This window comes from Musca domestica, unplaced genomic scaffold (genome assembly GCF_030504385.1).
Source record: "Musca domestica strain aabys unplaced genomic scaffold, Musca_domestica.polishedcontigs.V.1.1 10, whole genome shotgun sequence".
NCBI classification, from domain to species: domain Eukaryota; kingdom Metazoa; phylum Arthropoda; class Insecta; order Diptera; family Muscidae; genus Musca; species Musca domestica.
The window spans coordinates 2403587-2418122 of NW_026712115.1; the positions used below are offsets into that span (position 1 = coordinate 2403587).

The window sequence follows — 14536 nt, forward strand, 5'->3', positions numbered from 1 at the left end:
CGCTCACTATTGAGTGATTGAGTAGAGCAATAAATAATGTATGTTGCTATAGTTTGTTGTCTTCGTTGTTGCTGTTGTGTTATTGCCACTAATAAATCCTCGGTACTTATGCACGACAGCCATGCAAATTGAACGGGCCTCTGGTGGCCCATGGGCTGATGAGGCGACACCAAACAAGCACACATCCATGCGTACCTACATTCGTTTGAGTTTTTTATTTATAATTGACATAATTTTGTCATTTGTTTGAGATTTGTTTCTGTCACTTTGTTCGCCTCGACGCCATGCATGCAAATGCATGAATGTATGTTGGAAATCGGAGTAGGTTAATTGACACTTACCACAAATTAAAATCAGAACATCTAATCCGATCCGGCATAGAATCCTTTTGTTTGTGGTATCCATTTTGTTGAGGTAGTTGACGTTTGGAGTTGGAGTAAAGGGACTGTGGTTGGAGTCCAACGGTGAACGATGGCGAAGTTGGTCCGATGCGGCTGTTAAATGAACTTCAATATTGTGATTTGTATTGTTGTTGCTACTGTTGCCGTGATGCGCCACGGCAATGGTATTGAAACGGGCGTTCGATTTGACACCGTTGTGGGACGTGGAAGCGACCGGTAAACCGTTACGCGACGTTAATAGCTTGGTAGTGACACTTGCCGTCAATGAATCTTCATCCACGGGTAAATGGCGATAGCTTTCTTCTTCCGGCCGTCGAAGCGGTGTTGTTTCACTCGCAGACGAATCGTTACTCATTTGTAAGCAGTTTTTTGTTGGTGTCTGGTGAGAGATAGGGAGAGAGAGAGAAACACGTACAACGTGTTTGCAATGCAAAAATAAACAAATAACCAAGTAAAGCACCTTTGCTCTGTACGTGTTGGGGAGCTCTCCCGTCAACAGTGAGAATAAGAGTGAACTCCAATTTAGAGAGCGAGTGAACAATAACAGTTGTTTTTGTTATGTGGGGAGAATCACAAAAACAATGAAATACCAAAACCGAAAAAGCTTTGCTGGTTTTGTTTTGTTGACTTTGAACTTGATGACGCTGCTGGCTGGTTCAAAAGAGAGTGTCGCTGTTCTCTTTATCAAGAGAAAGAGTTTAGTTAACAACCCCCCTTCAAACAAAGCAATGGTTGTGATGATTTGCTTTTACTTATTCTTTATCTGGAAATTTGCCTGCTTGTCGTTTTTAGCGGTTTTTGTTTTGATGTGAATTTTTGTTTAGTGGCGACATTAATGGCGGTTTTGTTGTTTGCTTTTGACAATCATTAGTTTGTTGTTGTCGTTACATTTAGTTGGAAGTGTAGGTATTTTCATTCATTCACTCATTGTCGACGGCGGTATTGTTTAATTAAATTTGTTGGAGGTCGTTCTCCCACCTTTTTTCCCCATTCGATGATGAGTTCTGTTGTTTTGCTATCTTTTTTGTTGTCGATGCTCTGTGTTGCGTAAAAATACTTTTTTTTGAACAATTAAAATAGGGTTCAATCACAATTGTCGCTTATTTTCCTTAATGGGGCTCTGATATCCAGTCACTGCAACGGCATCACCGCTGTGATTCGCCTTTGATGTTTGCGGGAGTGGAATTTTGAAGATGAGTAAATCCTTAAAGTGCCGACTACTGGTACAATGTTTTTAATCCTGCAACAAAAGAAACCGAAAGATAATAGTTAATAAAGAAAGGATTAACATTCAATGCGAATGCCAGGCATTTACAATGAAAACCAAGAAACTTCTCGACAAGACGATGATTACTCATGGACGAGGGTTATATGATGCGTTTAGAAAGTGTGGAGCAGGGCCTCAATTCTCGTTCTATGAAAATGTGAAATGAAAACTTTTCTAAAGAAAGTAATGTCAAGTAAAACAAGTAAAAAAAACATTAAGTTCGCCCGGGCCAAACTTTTAATATCCTCCACCTTAGGGTAAAAGAAACATTAGAAGCAATGTGGCAAAAACCATTAAAATGCCAAATATCGGGAGGTACCGTTATATGGGGGCTACACTAAAACGTGGACCTATAATTACAATGTTTCGCCACACCAACTAGGGCCCATTATGACCCACAAATACCAATTTTTAGACAAATCACTGAAAAAATGTGGCAAAAAAAAACTAAAATACCGAATATCGGGAGGTACCTTTATATGGGGGCTATACCTATACATGCAATGTTTTGCCACACGCTCAGGGACCCGTTATGACCTACAAATACCAATTTCCAGACAAATCCGTGAAAAAATGTGGCATAAATCATCAAAATACCGAATATCGGGAGGTACCGTTATATGGGGGCTATATCAAATCATGGACCCATGCATGCAATGTTTCGCCACCCAAGCTGGAACCCATTATGACCAAATAATACCAATTTTCAGACAAATCCGTGAAAAAAGTGTGTTAAAAATCATCAAATTACCGAATATCGGGAGGTACCGATATATGGGGGCTATACCAAAACGTGGACCTATAATTAAAATGTTTCGCCACACGAACTAGGACCCATTATGACCCACAAATACCAATTTTTAGACAAATCAGTGAAAAAGTGTGGCAAACACCATCAAAATACCGAATATCGGGAGGTACTGCTATATGGGGGCTATACCAAAGCATGAACCCATACATGCAATGTTTCGCCACCCGAGCTAGAACCCATTATGACCAACAAATACAAATTTTCAGACAAATCCGTGAAAAAATGTGGCAAAAAAACTAAAATACCGAATATCGGGAAGTACCTTTATATGGGGGCTATACCACAACGTGGACCTATACATGCAATGTTTTGCCACACGCTCAAGGACCCGTTATGACCTACAAATACCAATTTCCAGACAAATCCGTAAAAAAATGTGGCATAAATCATCAAAATACCGAATATCGGGAGGTACCGTTATATGGGGACTATACCAGAACGTGGACCGATATATCTCATTTTCAATACATAGACACAATGCAAATAGCTCTGCTAAATTTTGGCCCTCTACGTCAAATAATGTGGGCTGTATCGTGATTTCAACAGACAGATAGACGGACATCGTTAAATCGACTTAGAATTTTATGCTGATTATGAATATATATACTTTATGGGGTCTAAGACGAATATTTAAGGATGTTACAAACGGAATGACAAAGTTAATATACCCTCCTTTTAAAGGTGGATGGTATAAAAATTTATAAATATATTTTTCATGCAACAAGAATCCAGCACTAAGCCTTCAATATTTGTTCTAACGTGAAATGAAAACGTTTACAAAAAGAGAAATATCGAATCAATAATTTTATAGTGTTACCTAAAATTCGACGTACACACACGTCCGTATTACCCAAATGCTTCAGATCCATATCTAAAAATCTACCAAATAATAACGCTTTAAAAATTTATACTTTATTAAATTCAACCCATTGTCAAATTTTCCAATTGCAAAAATACACATTTTTATACTTTGTGCATTTGCTTGTAACATGGAGAAGGAAGCGAGTTAGACTCATTGTTACTTTCAAATATCTTCATAGAATCACTTTCTGAGTCGATTTATGCATGTCGAATATTATTTGTTTGGCCCGAGGACGAACCCTATTGAAATTAGTGATAATCGGTTCAGATCTGTATATAGCTCCCATATATATCTTCAACCGATTTTGGGTTAATCACCAAATCACCAAATGAACAATATCAGTTCAAATTACCTGAATTTTGGCACATTCTACCAAATTCAGCCTAGAAGCAAGTACATTAAATTTCGTGAAAATCGGTTCAGATATAGCTAAAGTTTTATCCAATTTGAGGCTTTAAGTTTTTCACATTCGTAATATGCACTCCACAAGAACCATATTTGGTACAAGATATCAGATACAGCCCAGAAATACCTCTGCCAAATTTTGTCAAGATCGGTTCAGATTTGTATATAGCTTCCCTATTTATCTTCAACCGATTTCGGCCGAATTGTGCACAAAATGGCCAATATAAGTTCGAATGACCTGAATTTTGGCACATTCGATCGAATTCCGTCTAGTAGCAAGTTCATCAAATTTGATGAAAATCGGTTCAGATATAGCTATAGCTCCCATATATAAAGGGTGATATAAATAACTGCAGCCAGCTTCAGACTGCTGTCATTTTTAAGCCACTCGTCCGACAGCTGTTCAAATTATTCCAGTGACAACTCATTATATTGTTTACAAGCGTACAAAAGCATTTTGGTGAGAATTTTCCAGAAAAAAGAAATACTCGTGATGGAATTCAAGGGTGATAGTGTGATTTCTTTATATTTGGCTAGAAAACCAGAAGTGGCTATCGTTAGAGCACTCCAGCATTTAAATGTGAATACATTTTTTGTGTCTCGTATCATCGCTCGTTACCGTGATACCGACTTGTGACTTCGTGTAAGCAGTATTTTATTCGTTGCGTTTATTATTTTATACCCTCCACCATAGTATGGAGGTTATATTAAGATTTTCATTCCGTTTGTAACACCTCGAAATATACATTTTATTCTTGATCAGCATAAAATTCTATGTCGATTTAGCGATGACCGTCCGTCTGAGGAAATCACTCTAGCTTCCGAATGAAATGAAGTATTTTGATAAAATTTTACCCAAATGTATATTATTCACCGAAATTGTTTTAAATTTGGTATTTGAAGTTCAGGTTCGGTTCAGGTTCGTAAATGGGCCATGTAGGTATAACGGTACCTCCCGATATTCGGTATTTTGATGATTTTAGCGACATTATTCACCGGAATTGTTTCAAATTTGGCATTTGAAATTCGAAATGGATACAGCAGCATAAAACAGAAAATGCCAATGTAGGTCCACGTATTCGTATAGACCCCATATAACGGTACCCGACGGTATTCAGTATTTTGATGATATTAATATATTTAATATTTTCCGGAATTTTTTCAAATTTGTATTTGACGTTCGTAATGGATACTACATCCTAAGTCAAAAAATGAGCCTTGTAGGTCCACGTCTTCATATAGCTCCATATAACGGTACCCTCCGATATTCGGTATTTCGAAGATTTTAGCGACATTATTTAAAGGAATCGTTCCAAATTTGATATTTGAAGTTCGTAATAGATACTGCAGCATAAAACAGATAATGGGCCATGTAGGTCCACGTCTTCGTAAAGCCTCCATATACCGTACCCCCCGATATTCGGTATTTTGATGATTTTTCTTCAAGTTTCGCATTTAAATATTGTAATAACTTATGACAAAAGTTACCTATGCAGGTTCACGTCGTCGTATAGGCATTCGGTATTTTTAAGATTTTAACAGAATTTTTAAGGGTTTTTTTTGGAATTTCCAAATTTGTACCAAATGGTGGAGGGTATTAAAAGTTCGACCCAGCCGAAATTACATCTTTTTACCCTACACCACAAGGTGGTCAGGGTATTATGTCTTTGTGCATTTGTTTGTAACAGGCAAAAGGAAACGAAACAAACCCATAGTTCCTTTTGATGATCTGCATAGAATCACATTCTGAGTCGATTTACGCATGTCCGTCCGTCTGTCCGTCCGTCTGTCCATGTATTTTTGTAAACAAAGTACAGTTCGCATTTATTGCCCTATCCAGATGAAATTTTGCACAAATCATTTGTTTGGCAAACCCTATTGAAACGAACGAACCCTATTGAAATTGGAGATAATCGGTAAAAATTTAGATATAGCTCCCAAATATATCATCGTCCGATTTGTATTTTATTGTGCACCAAACGTGTAATATCAGCCCGAACAGTATGGAATTTTGCACATACAACCAAATTAGGCCTGAAAATAAATATGCCAAATTTGATCGAAATCGGTTCAGATATAGCTATAGCTCCCATATATATTGTTCATCCGATTTGTTATTTTTGTCCTCCGCAGCCGTAATATGCACTCTGTAACAACAATATTTGGGGAAATAGATCAAATACAGCTCAGAAATACATTTGCTAAATTTTATCGAGATCGGTTCAGATTTGGATATAGCTCCCATATATAAATTCGTCCGATTTGCCTTTGATTGTGCACCAAACGTCTAATATTTGGTCAATTTGGATGAAATTTGGCAAATACGACCGAACTGAGTCTAGAAGCTAGTATGTCAAATTTGGTGAAGATCGGTTCAGATATAGCTATATCTCCCATATATACTGTTCATCCGATTTGTTACATTTGTTACCCGTAATATGCACTCTGTAACAACGATATTCAGGGACATATATCAAATACAGCTCAGAAATATCTTTGCCAAATTTTATCGAGATCGGTTCCGATTTGGATATAGCTCCCATATATATCTTTATCCGATTTTAAATTAATTGTGCGCCAAATGGGCAACACAAGTCGGAATTTAAAAGATACAAATGCTTCGGCATATTTAGTTCTTTGAACTTTAAATTATAATTATAATCATATCGTGTATGATTGAATTCTCCCATAAAAACTTGTAATTGTTATGCGAAGCTCTACTAAATTAGCAAAGTGGTGTAGGGTATCATAAAGTCGGCCCCGCCCGACTTTAGGACTTTCTTTACTGGTTTTTACTTGTTTTTTTTTTTTTTGGAAATTGCCAAATTTGTACCAAATGGTGGAGGGTATTAAAAGTTCGTCCCGGCCGAACATACATCTTTTTTACTTGTTAATGATTGAAATTGTTGCTTTTGAGTAAATTGAAACTCCTTTGCCATTTTGATTTGTTTTTAATATTCACTTCATAGTAGTTCATTAGCTACCCCTTTATTCGGAATTGATTTTTTTCGCCTCCTATCGTTTATATCTCATCATCTCCACATTTATCTAGTTTTTTTGTTTCTTTGTGTAGTCATTATTCATATTTTCAATATTTTTTTTGAGCGTTTACAATGTAATTCCATGACTCTTTACGACTGAGTGATTGACAAAAAATAGTCAGAATGAATGGGTGTCAATCATAATCCATCCATAATCATTATGGCTATTTGTAATGGGGGAAGAAGTGAGTGATGATAGCTCTAGGTTAGGGTAAGGGAGGGGTGCAGGCACTTAGATATGCCACAATAGCCCTCATCATATGAAGAATGCCATGGAAATGAATCAGTTTTCAATTGGACATTAAATAGCGACGACGTCAATGCGTCTGGTTTGGATAACTGACAAAAATCTTTGTGCATTGATTTTTGGATTACACCGAACGTGGGGAAACAACATCAACGATTAGTTGGCGAAGAGCCCTCTTCAATATATTTGTGTGTGTGTGTGTATGTGGTGTAAAATGACGTTTGTTTACTTCATTGGCAGCTCGTTAGACATCCGACCGCTACAAGGAAAACACTTGTGGCGAGTGAAAAGTCTATGTCAACGGATTATCAATCAAATGTCATTCCATTTGAGATTCATTCTTTGCATATCATTCAAGGTTAGTGGGACCCTCGAAAGGTGCATATGTTCTATTTCAGTGGAAATTCTTAAAGTTCTTGTTTCCAGTTGGGAAGATGATGGTGATTGATGATCGTTGTGCCTTTGCTGGCGAACATAGGGTCAAGATTATTCTTTTATGGTAAATCAGAGAATTGTTTACATCAAACAAAGAAGAAGCCCAAAGGGACTTCATGACTGAAGATAAACAAAGTGGGGTTTGTTTTGAAATGCAATTGTTGCCTGTCAATTTGACATTAAGTTAACATTTCAAAGAACTACTCAGTTTGTTTGGACATTGAAATATTCTTGTGATTTCAGGGAATATTGAAGATACGATTTCTCCTTTTTAAGAAACTTCATACAGAGGTGATGTGGCTAGATTTTTGGTTCACTGTTTGTTTGGTAGCACTGTCCAAAACAACAAATAATTACAGGAAAACTCATTTTACACACATGCATCCAATGTCCAAATCTTACCCCAACGTCAGGAATTCGTAAATATTAAGAACGTAATTTAGGGGTAAAGCCGTACTTCATATGAATTTATGCAAAATTCTCCTACAACTTATAATATTAGAAGGATGACGTCAATGGCAAAAATATTCCTCATCCAACTTTACTTTACCATATTTTATATCAGATTTTCTTAAACGAGTTCCACAAAATGGAAACGTACGTCCCGAAATTTACTCTGGCTGATATTAGCCATTATTTGCACAATAACCCTGAAATCGGATTAAGGATATATATATGCTACCTATATCCAAATCTTAGCCGTTCTCAATAAAATTTGGCAAAGGTATTTCGGAGCTCTATAAGATATCTGGTACCAAATTTCATTGTTGTCGAATGCATATTACGAATGTGAGGCACTTTAAAACCAAATCGGGTGAAACATATGCATGGGAGCTATAGCTATATCTTATACGATTTTCTCCAAATTTCGATGTACTTCCTTCTAGACTGAATTCAGTCGGATGTGCCAAAATTCAGGTCATTTGGACTGATTTTGGCCATTTGGGACACAATTAACCTGAAATCGGTTGAAGATTTATATTGGAGCCATTCCCTAATCTGAACCGATCTTGACAAAATTTGGCAGAGTTTTTCGATGTATATATAAGATATCTGCTGCAAAATATCATTATTGTCGAAAGCATATTACGAATGTGAGGCACTTTAAGACCAAATCGGGTGAAACATATGCATGGGAGCTATAGCTATATCTTATACGATTTTCTCCAAATTTGATGTACTTTCTTCTAGACTGAATTCGGTCGGATGTGCTAAAATTCAGGTCATTTGGACTAATATTGACCATTTGGTGCGCAATTAACTCGAAATCGGTTGAAGATTAATAGGGGAGCTATATCGAAATCTGAGCCGATCTTGACAACATTTGGCAGAGACATTTCCGAGCTCTATAAGATATCTGGTACCAAATATCACTGTTGTCGAATGCATATTTCGAATGTGAGGGACGTACGAATGTGAGGGACTCGGATGAAACATATATATGGGGGCTATAGCTACGAGTATATCTGAACCGATTTTCAACAAATTTGATGTACTTGCTTCTAGACTATTTTCGGTCGGATGTGCCAAAAATTCAGATCATTTAAACTGATATTGGTCATTTGGTGCACAATTAACCCGAAATCGGTTGAAGATATATATGGGAACTATATCTAAATTTGAACCGATTCTCACCAATTTCAATAGGGTTCGCCCTTGGGTCAAACAAATATTGTTTGCAAAATTTCATCTCAATCGGATAATAAATGCGACCTACATTTTGTTCACAAGAATACATGAATAGACAGACGGTCTGACTGACATGCATAAATCGACTCAGAAAGTGATTCTATGAAGATTCCCAGAAGTAACTATGGGTTTTATATCGCTTCCTTCTCTTTGTTACAAATAAATGAACAAATACATAATACACTTACCACTATGTGGTGTAGGGTATAATTAATCAGAAGGAGTGGTTCTAAATATCTCTTAGATCTTGGTTAATAGAAAAATTAAGATATACGAAGTTTGATGAATATTGCTGACTTTTTATACCCTACACCACAAGGTGTTCAGGGTATTATGTCTTTGTGCATTTGTTTGTAACAGGCAAAAGGAAACGATATAGACCCATAGTTCCTTTTGATGATCTGCATAGAATCACTTTCTGAGTTGATTTATGCATGTCAGTCCGTCTGTCCGTCCGTCCGTCCGTCCGTCTGTCCATGTATTCTTGTGAACAAAATGCAGGTCGCATTTATTATCCGATTGAGATGAAAATTTGCAAACAACATTTGTTTGGCCCAAGGACGAACCCTATTGAAATTGGAGATAATCGGTAAAAATTTAGATATAGCTCCCATATATATCTTCGTCCGATTTGCCTTTTATTGTGCACCAAACGTGTAATATCATCCCGAATAGTATGGAATTTTGCACATACAACCAAATTAGGCCTAAAAATAAGTATGGCAAATTTTATCGAAATCGGTTCAGATATAGCTATAGCTCCCATATATATTGTTCATCCGATTTGTTATTTTTGTCCTCTGCAGCCGTAATATGCACTCTGTAACAACAATATATGGGGAAATATATCAAATGCAGCTCAGAAATACCTTTGCTAAATTTTATCGAGATCGGTTCAGATTTGGATATAGCTCCCATATATAACTTCGTCCGATTTACCCTTTATTGTGCACCAAACATCTGATATTTGCCCAAATGGGATGGGATTTGGCACATACGACTGAATTGAGCCTAGAAGGCAGTGTGCCAAATTTGGTGAAGATCGGTTCAGATATAGCTATAGCTCCCATATATATTGTTCATCCAATTTGTTGTATTTGTTACCCACAGCCGTAATATGCACTCTGTAGCAACGATATTCAGGGAAATATATCAAATATAGCTCAGAAATATATGTGCCAAATTTGATCAAGATCGGTTTAGATTTGGATATAGCTCCCATATATATCTATATCTGATTTCAAATTATTTTGCACCAAATGGACAATACAAGTCCGAATTTAAAGATACAAATGCTTCGGCATATTTTGTCCTTTGAACTTTAAATTATAATTATAATCATAGCGTGTATGATTGAATTCTCCCATAAAAACTTTTAATCGTTATGTGGAGCTCTATTAAATTAGCAAAGTGGTGTAGGGTATCATAAAGTCGGTCCCGCCCGACTTTAGCACTTTCTTTACTTTTTTTTTGGAAATTCGAACATTAACGTTACGAAAAGTTATAAAATGGTACTAAATTTCTAATATGCTACCATTTGGTAGTATGAGAATCAACCTTGAAAAGTAATTTATGAAGGTGGCTTTGTAACTAATTTGGAACAGTTTGGTTTAGGGAGAACGGAAGAAGCTGGAATTTTGAAATTTTTTATTGTGGTCCCTGTGGTGTGGTAGGTTTGTGATAAAGAAGTTTTTTTGGAAAAGTGTACTACAAGAGCACGAAAAATACTAATTAGTACTATATTTGGTACAATTTGGTATTGCGTGACCATATAGAGCTTTAAATCTGAAATGTTTTATTAGAGTCGGTGAAATGATTTGATATACAGGATGAGATAAAAAAACTGCAACAAAATCAAACGACACAATTTTTACATTTTTTTTATTAAATAAAGCAAAGAATGTCGCATCCAATTCTAAATCTAAACAATAAGTTTAGATTTTTTCAAATTGATCACCTTTGGCGCGAATTGTGTCCTTCAAATGGTTGCTCTTCGGAATTTTGGCGCATTTCCGGCGAAGCGCTTGCTTGAGATGATCGATACTTTGGTATCTTTTAGTGCCAACCTTGCTTCCAAAATACTCCAGACACAATAGTCCAACGGATTGGTATCCGAAGATTTTGGTGGTCATTGTGCGCTGGAAATGAAGCGAGGAACCTCATTTTGTAACCATTTTTGGGTGGTGCGTGCTGAGTGCGATGTTGCTGGGTCCTATTAAAATGTCCAAGGTCTGCGGCCAAAGTGTTTGCGTGCCCAAGGCTTTAATACACCCTTCAGAATATTTTTATTCGCGATAATATTCGGCATTTATTCTGATGCCACGGTCGATTAATACGAGCGGAGAGCGACCATCGGCTGTTATGGCGGCCCACACCATCACCATGGCCGGCACTTGAGTTCTAGTGGCCAACCGAAAGTGTACATTTTCAGCTGACCTCTTTGGCAAGTAAACACGATCATTTTGTTTGTTTACAAACTGCTGGACAACGAATGTTTTCGCATCGGTGAAAACCAAATTCGACCGTTCACATTTAAATGCTGGAGTGCTCTAACGATAGCCACTTGTGGTTTTCAGGAAAATATAGAGAAATCACACTGTCACGCTTGAATTCCATCACGAATTTTTTTTTTTCTGGAAAATTCTCACCAGCTGTCGGACGAGTGGCTTAGAAATGACAGCAGTCTGCAGTTGCAGTTTTTTCATCTCACCCTGTATTTCCATAAGCTTTCAAATGATATTCAGTTTTAGCAGTGTTGTACAACCGGATGCAATCCTGATTTTTGAACCCGAACTTTCTAGTCGAAGAACCGGGTATTTACCCCACGAAATCAGGTTAAACATACGTACCTCATAACGTCTGGTATCGTTTTGGACATATTTATAATGGAGATTATATCCGCCACTTTTTGGGGATTATGACCGATTTTTTTTAACATAACCCCCGTTCTATTATGGGAAAAAACGAAAAAAACGAACATAATCCCCATAATTGTAATGTGGATTATGTCCGTGATGATTTTGACACGGCAGCTTAATTATGTATCAAGGGTCCAGAAACTTGTTCAAGTGTAAAGTTCTTTAGCTCATTATGCCGGTTGGGTCTTTTTATACCCTCCACCATAGTATGGGGGATATATTATGTTTGTAAATACATTTTAGAGCCCACAAAGTAGATATAATCTTGATAAGCATAAAATTCTATGTCGATTTAGCGATTTCCGATTGTCTGTCCGTCTTTGGATATCACTCTAGCTTCCGCACGAAATAAAGTAGATTATTAAAATTTTACTCAAATGTGTACTATGTCCGCAGGACTTTTGATATTGAAAATGGGCCATATAGGTTCACGTTTTGGTATAGCCCCCATATAATGATACCTCCCTATTTTCTGTAATTTGGCGATTTTAGCGACATTATTTACCGGAATTGTTTCAAATTTGGCATTTGAAGTTCGTAATGGATATTACAGCATATGATAGAAAATTGTATGTGCAGGTCCACGTCTTCGTATAGCCCTCATCCTATCGGTACCTCCCGATATTCTGTATTATTCACCGGAGGGTTTTCAATTTTGGTATTTGAAGTTCGTAATGAATACTACAGCCTTTGACAAAATTGTCTGTACAGGTCAACGTTTTGGTATAGCCTATATAATGGTACCTCCCGATTTTTTGCTGATTTTAGCTACATTATTCATTGATTTTTCTTCAAGTTTCGCATTTGAATATTGTAATGACTTATGACAAAACTTGTCTATGCGGGTCCAGGTTTTTGTATAGACCCTAATATAACGGCTACATTCGATAAAAATGTTTTGACATTTTAGAAGAATTTTTAACGGATTTTATATTTTTGAAAATTGCAAAATTCGTTCCAAATGGTGGAGGCTATTCAAAGTTTGACCCGACAGAACTTACAGCTTTTTTATTTGTTTACTCAAAATTGGTGATTGCTCTCGACTTTGCCAATTTTCATTATTTCAAATTTCAAAACTTCCAGAGTTATGGGATTGCCCCCTCCATTTTGTAGTATTCCTATTAGGTTTCTGCTTCACTATGAGTTCTGCAATCTTAAAAATATTTAATATTGTGGTCTGAAAACTATGTAATTTCTTATACTTTCCAATTCCTAACCCCAAAGTCGTTCGACACTTCCCATTCCACTAACAACCCTATGGCATTTCCAACTAGTTTTTTTTTTCTTGAAACTATTTATATTTCCTCTTATTTCCGCAAACATTTCGCCAATCCAAAAATACTCCTTGTTTAGACATAACTTACAACTGGCCAGCATATTTGCCAAACTCCGCAACAGACACATTGACCCAAACGCGAACGCGTCGACCATAAATATTGATTTAAGGCATAACTTCGACCTAAGTAAACAGAGAAGAAGTTCTCCAGATTTTCCTTTTCCTTGTTAGCATAAACATTCTAAGTCATAAAGTAAAGAATTCACAATAGCAACAAAAAACAACAATAACAGCAGATCATAAATACCCGTAGCAAATAGTGAGGCATTGTAGGAAAGATTCGAAGTGCTATTTTAGTTGCAAAAACACACACACACACACACAAAAGCACTGTCGGTGGAACGTTGGCCAAGCACGTGCAACATTTCTTGTGACTGACGTTATGATGCAGATAAAAACTGACAGCCGTTGCACGGAGTTGCTTTTCGCTTCTGTGCAAATAATTTGAAGCTACTCCGACACATGATCGCTATCTGGGAAATGTGAGATGGAAATTTATGAAGTTTAGTGTGTGTGTGTGTGCAAATTTAGGGAGTGGGAGGTGCAGGATTTGGGATTGACGATGCAAATAGCACTGTGCGACAAAATTATTTTTTGTTCTATAATTTGAGGAATACTCTAGTAGATTATGAAAGTAGAGCTAAAAATCGAAGACAGGCGTATTGTCATTTTGAAAATTTACAATGCAAGGTAATTTAAATAGAGGGATCACATTTGCCTCTCTTCCACTTTTTTGGAAAATTATTCTTATGAAAATGTCGGACTAAATTTCCTAGGAATCCTATGACAGCAAAACCGCAACATCAGCAGAAATGGTTCGAAAAGTAAAAAAAGCGACTTGATCGAAACTCGCGTTGCAGTGGCCGCAATTTTCCATTCGGACAATATTGAAAAATGAGCTCGGAGTAAAGCCATTGCAATTCCAAGAACTTACACCGCAACAGAAAAAAATAGACTCAAAAGAGCTAAAGAGTTACTTCCCTTGGCCGAAAGTGGTGAACTACCGAATTTGGTTTTCTCCGATGAGAAAACATTCATTGTCTAGCAGTTTGTAAACAAACAAAATGATTGTTTTTACTTGCCAAAGAGGTCAGCTGAAAATGGGCACCTTCGGTTGGCCACCA

General features: G+C 36.8%; 1 protein-coding gene across 2 annotated transcripts in view; it reads right to left on the reverse strand.

Annotated features, from left to right (window-relative positions):
- Positions 1-14536, reverse strand: part of LOC101895662 (putative phosphatidate phosphatase) — a 170553-nt gene that overhangs the window by 96561 nt on the left and 59456 nt on the right. The window contains exon 2 of one of the 2 annotated variants that reach the window (XM_059125391.1): positions 342-1641. In XM_059125391.1, coding sequence (XP_058981374.1) covers positions 342-756 — 415 coding nt within the window. In that variant the 5' untranslated portion in view covers positions 757-1641. Of the gene's footprint in view, positions 1-341; positions 1642-14536 lie in introns of those variants that run through there. The other variant, XM_059125394.1, reaches the window with a different exon arrangement.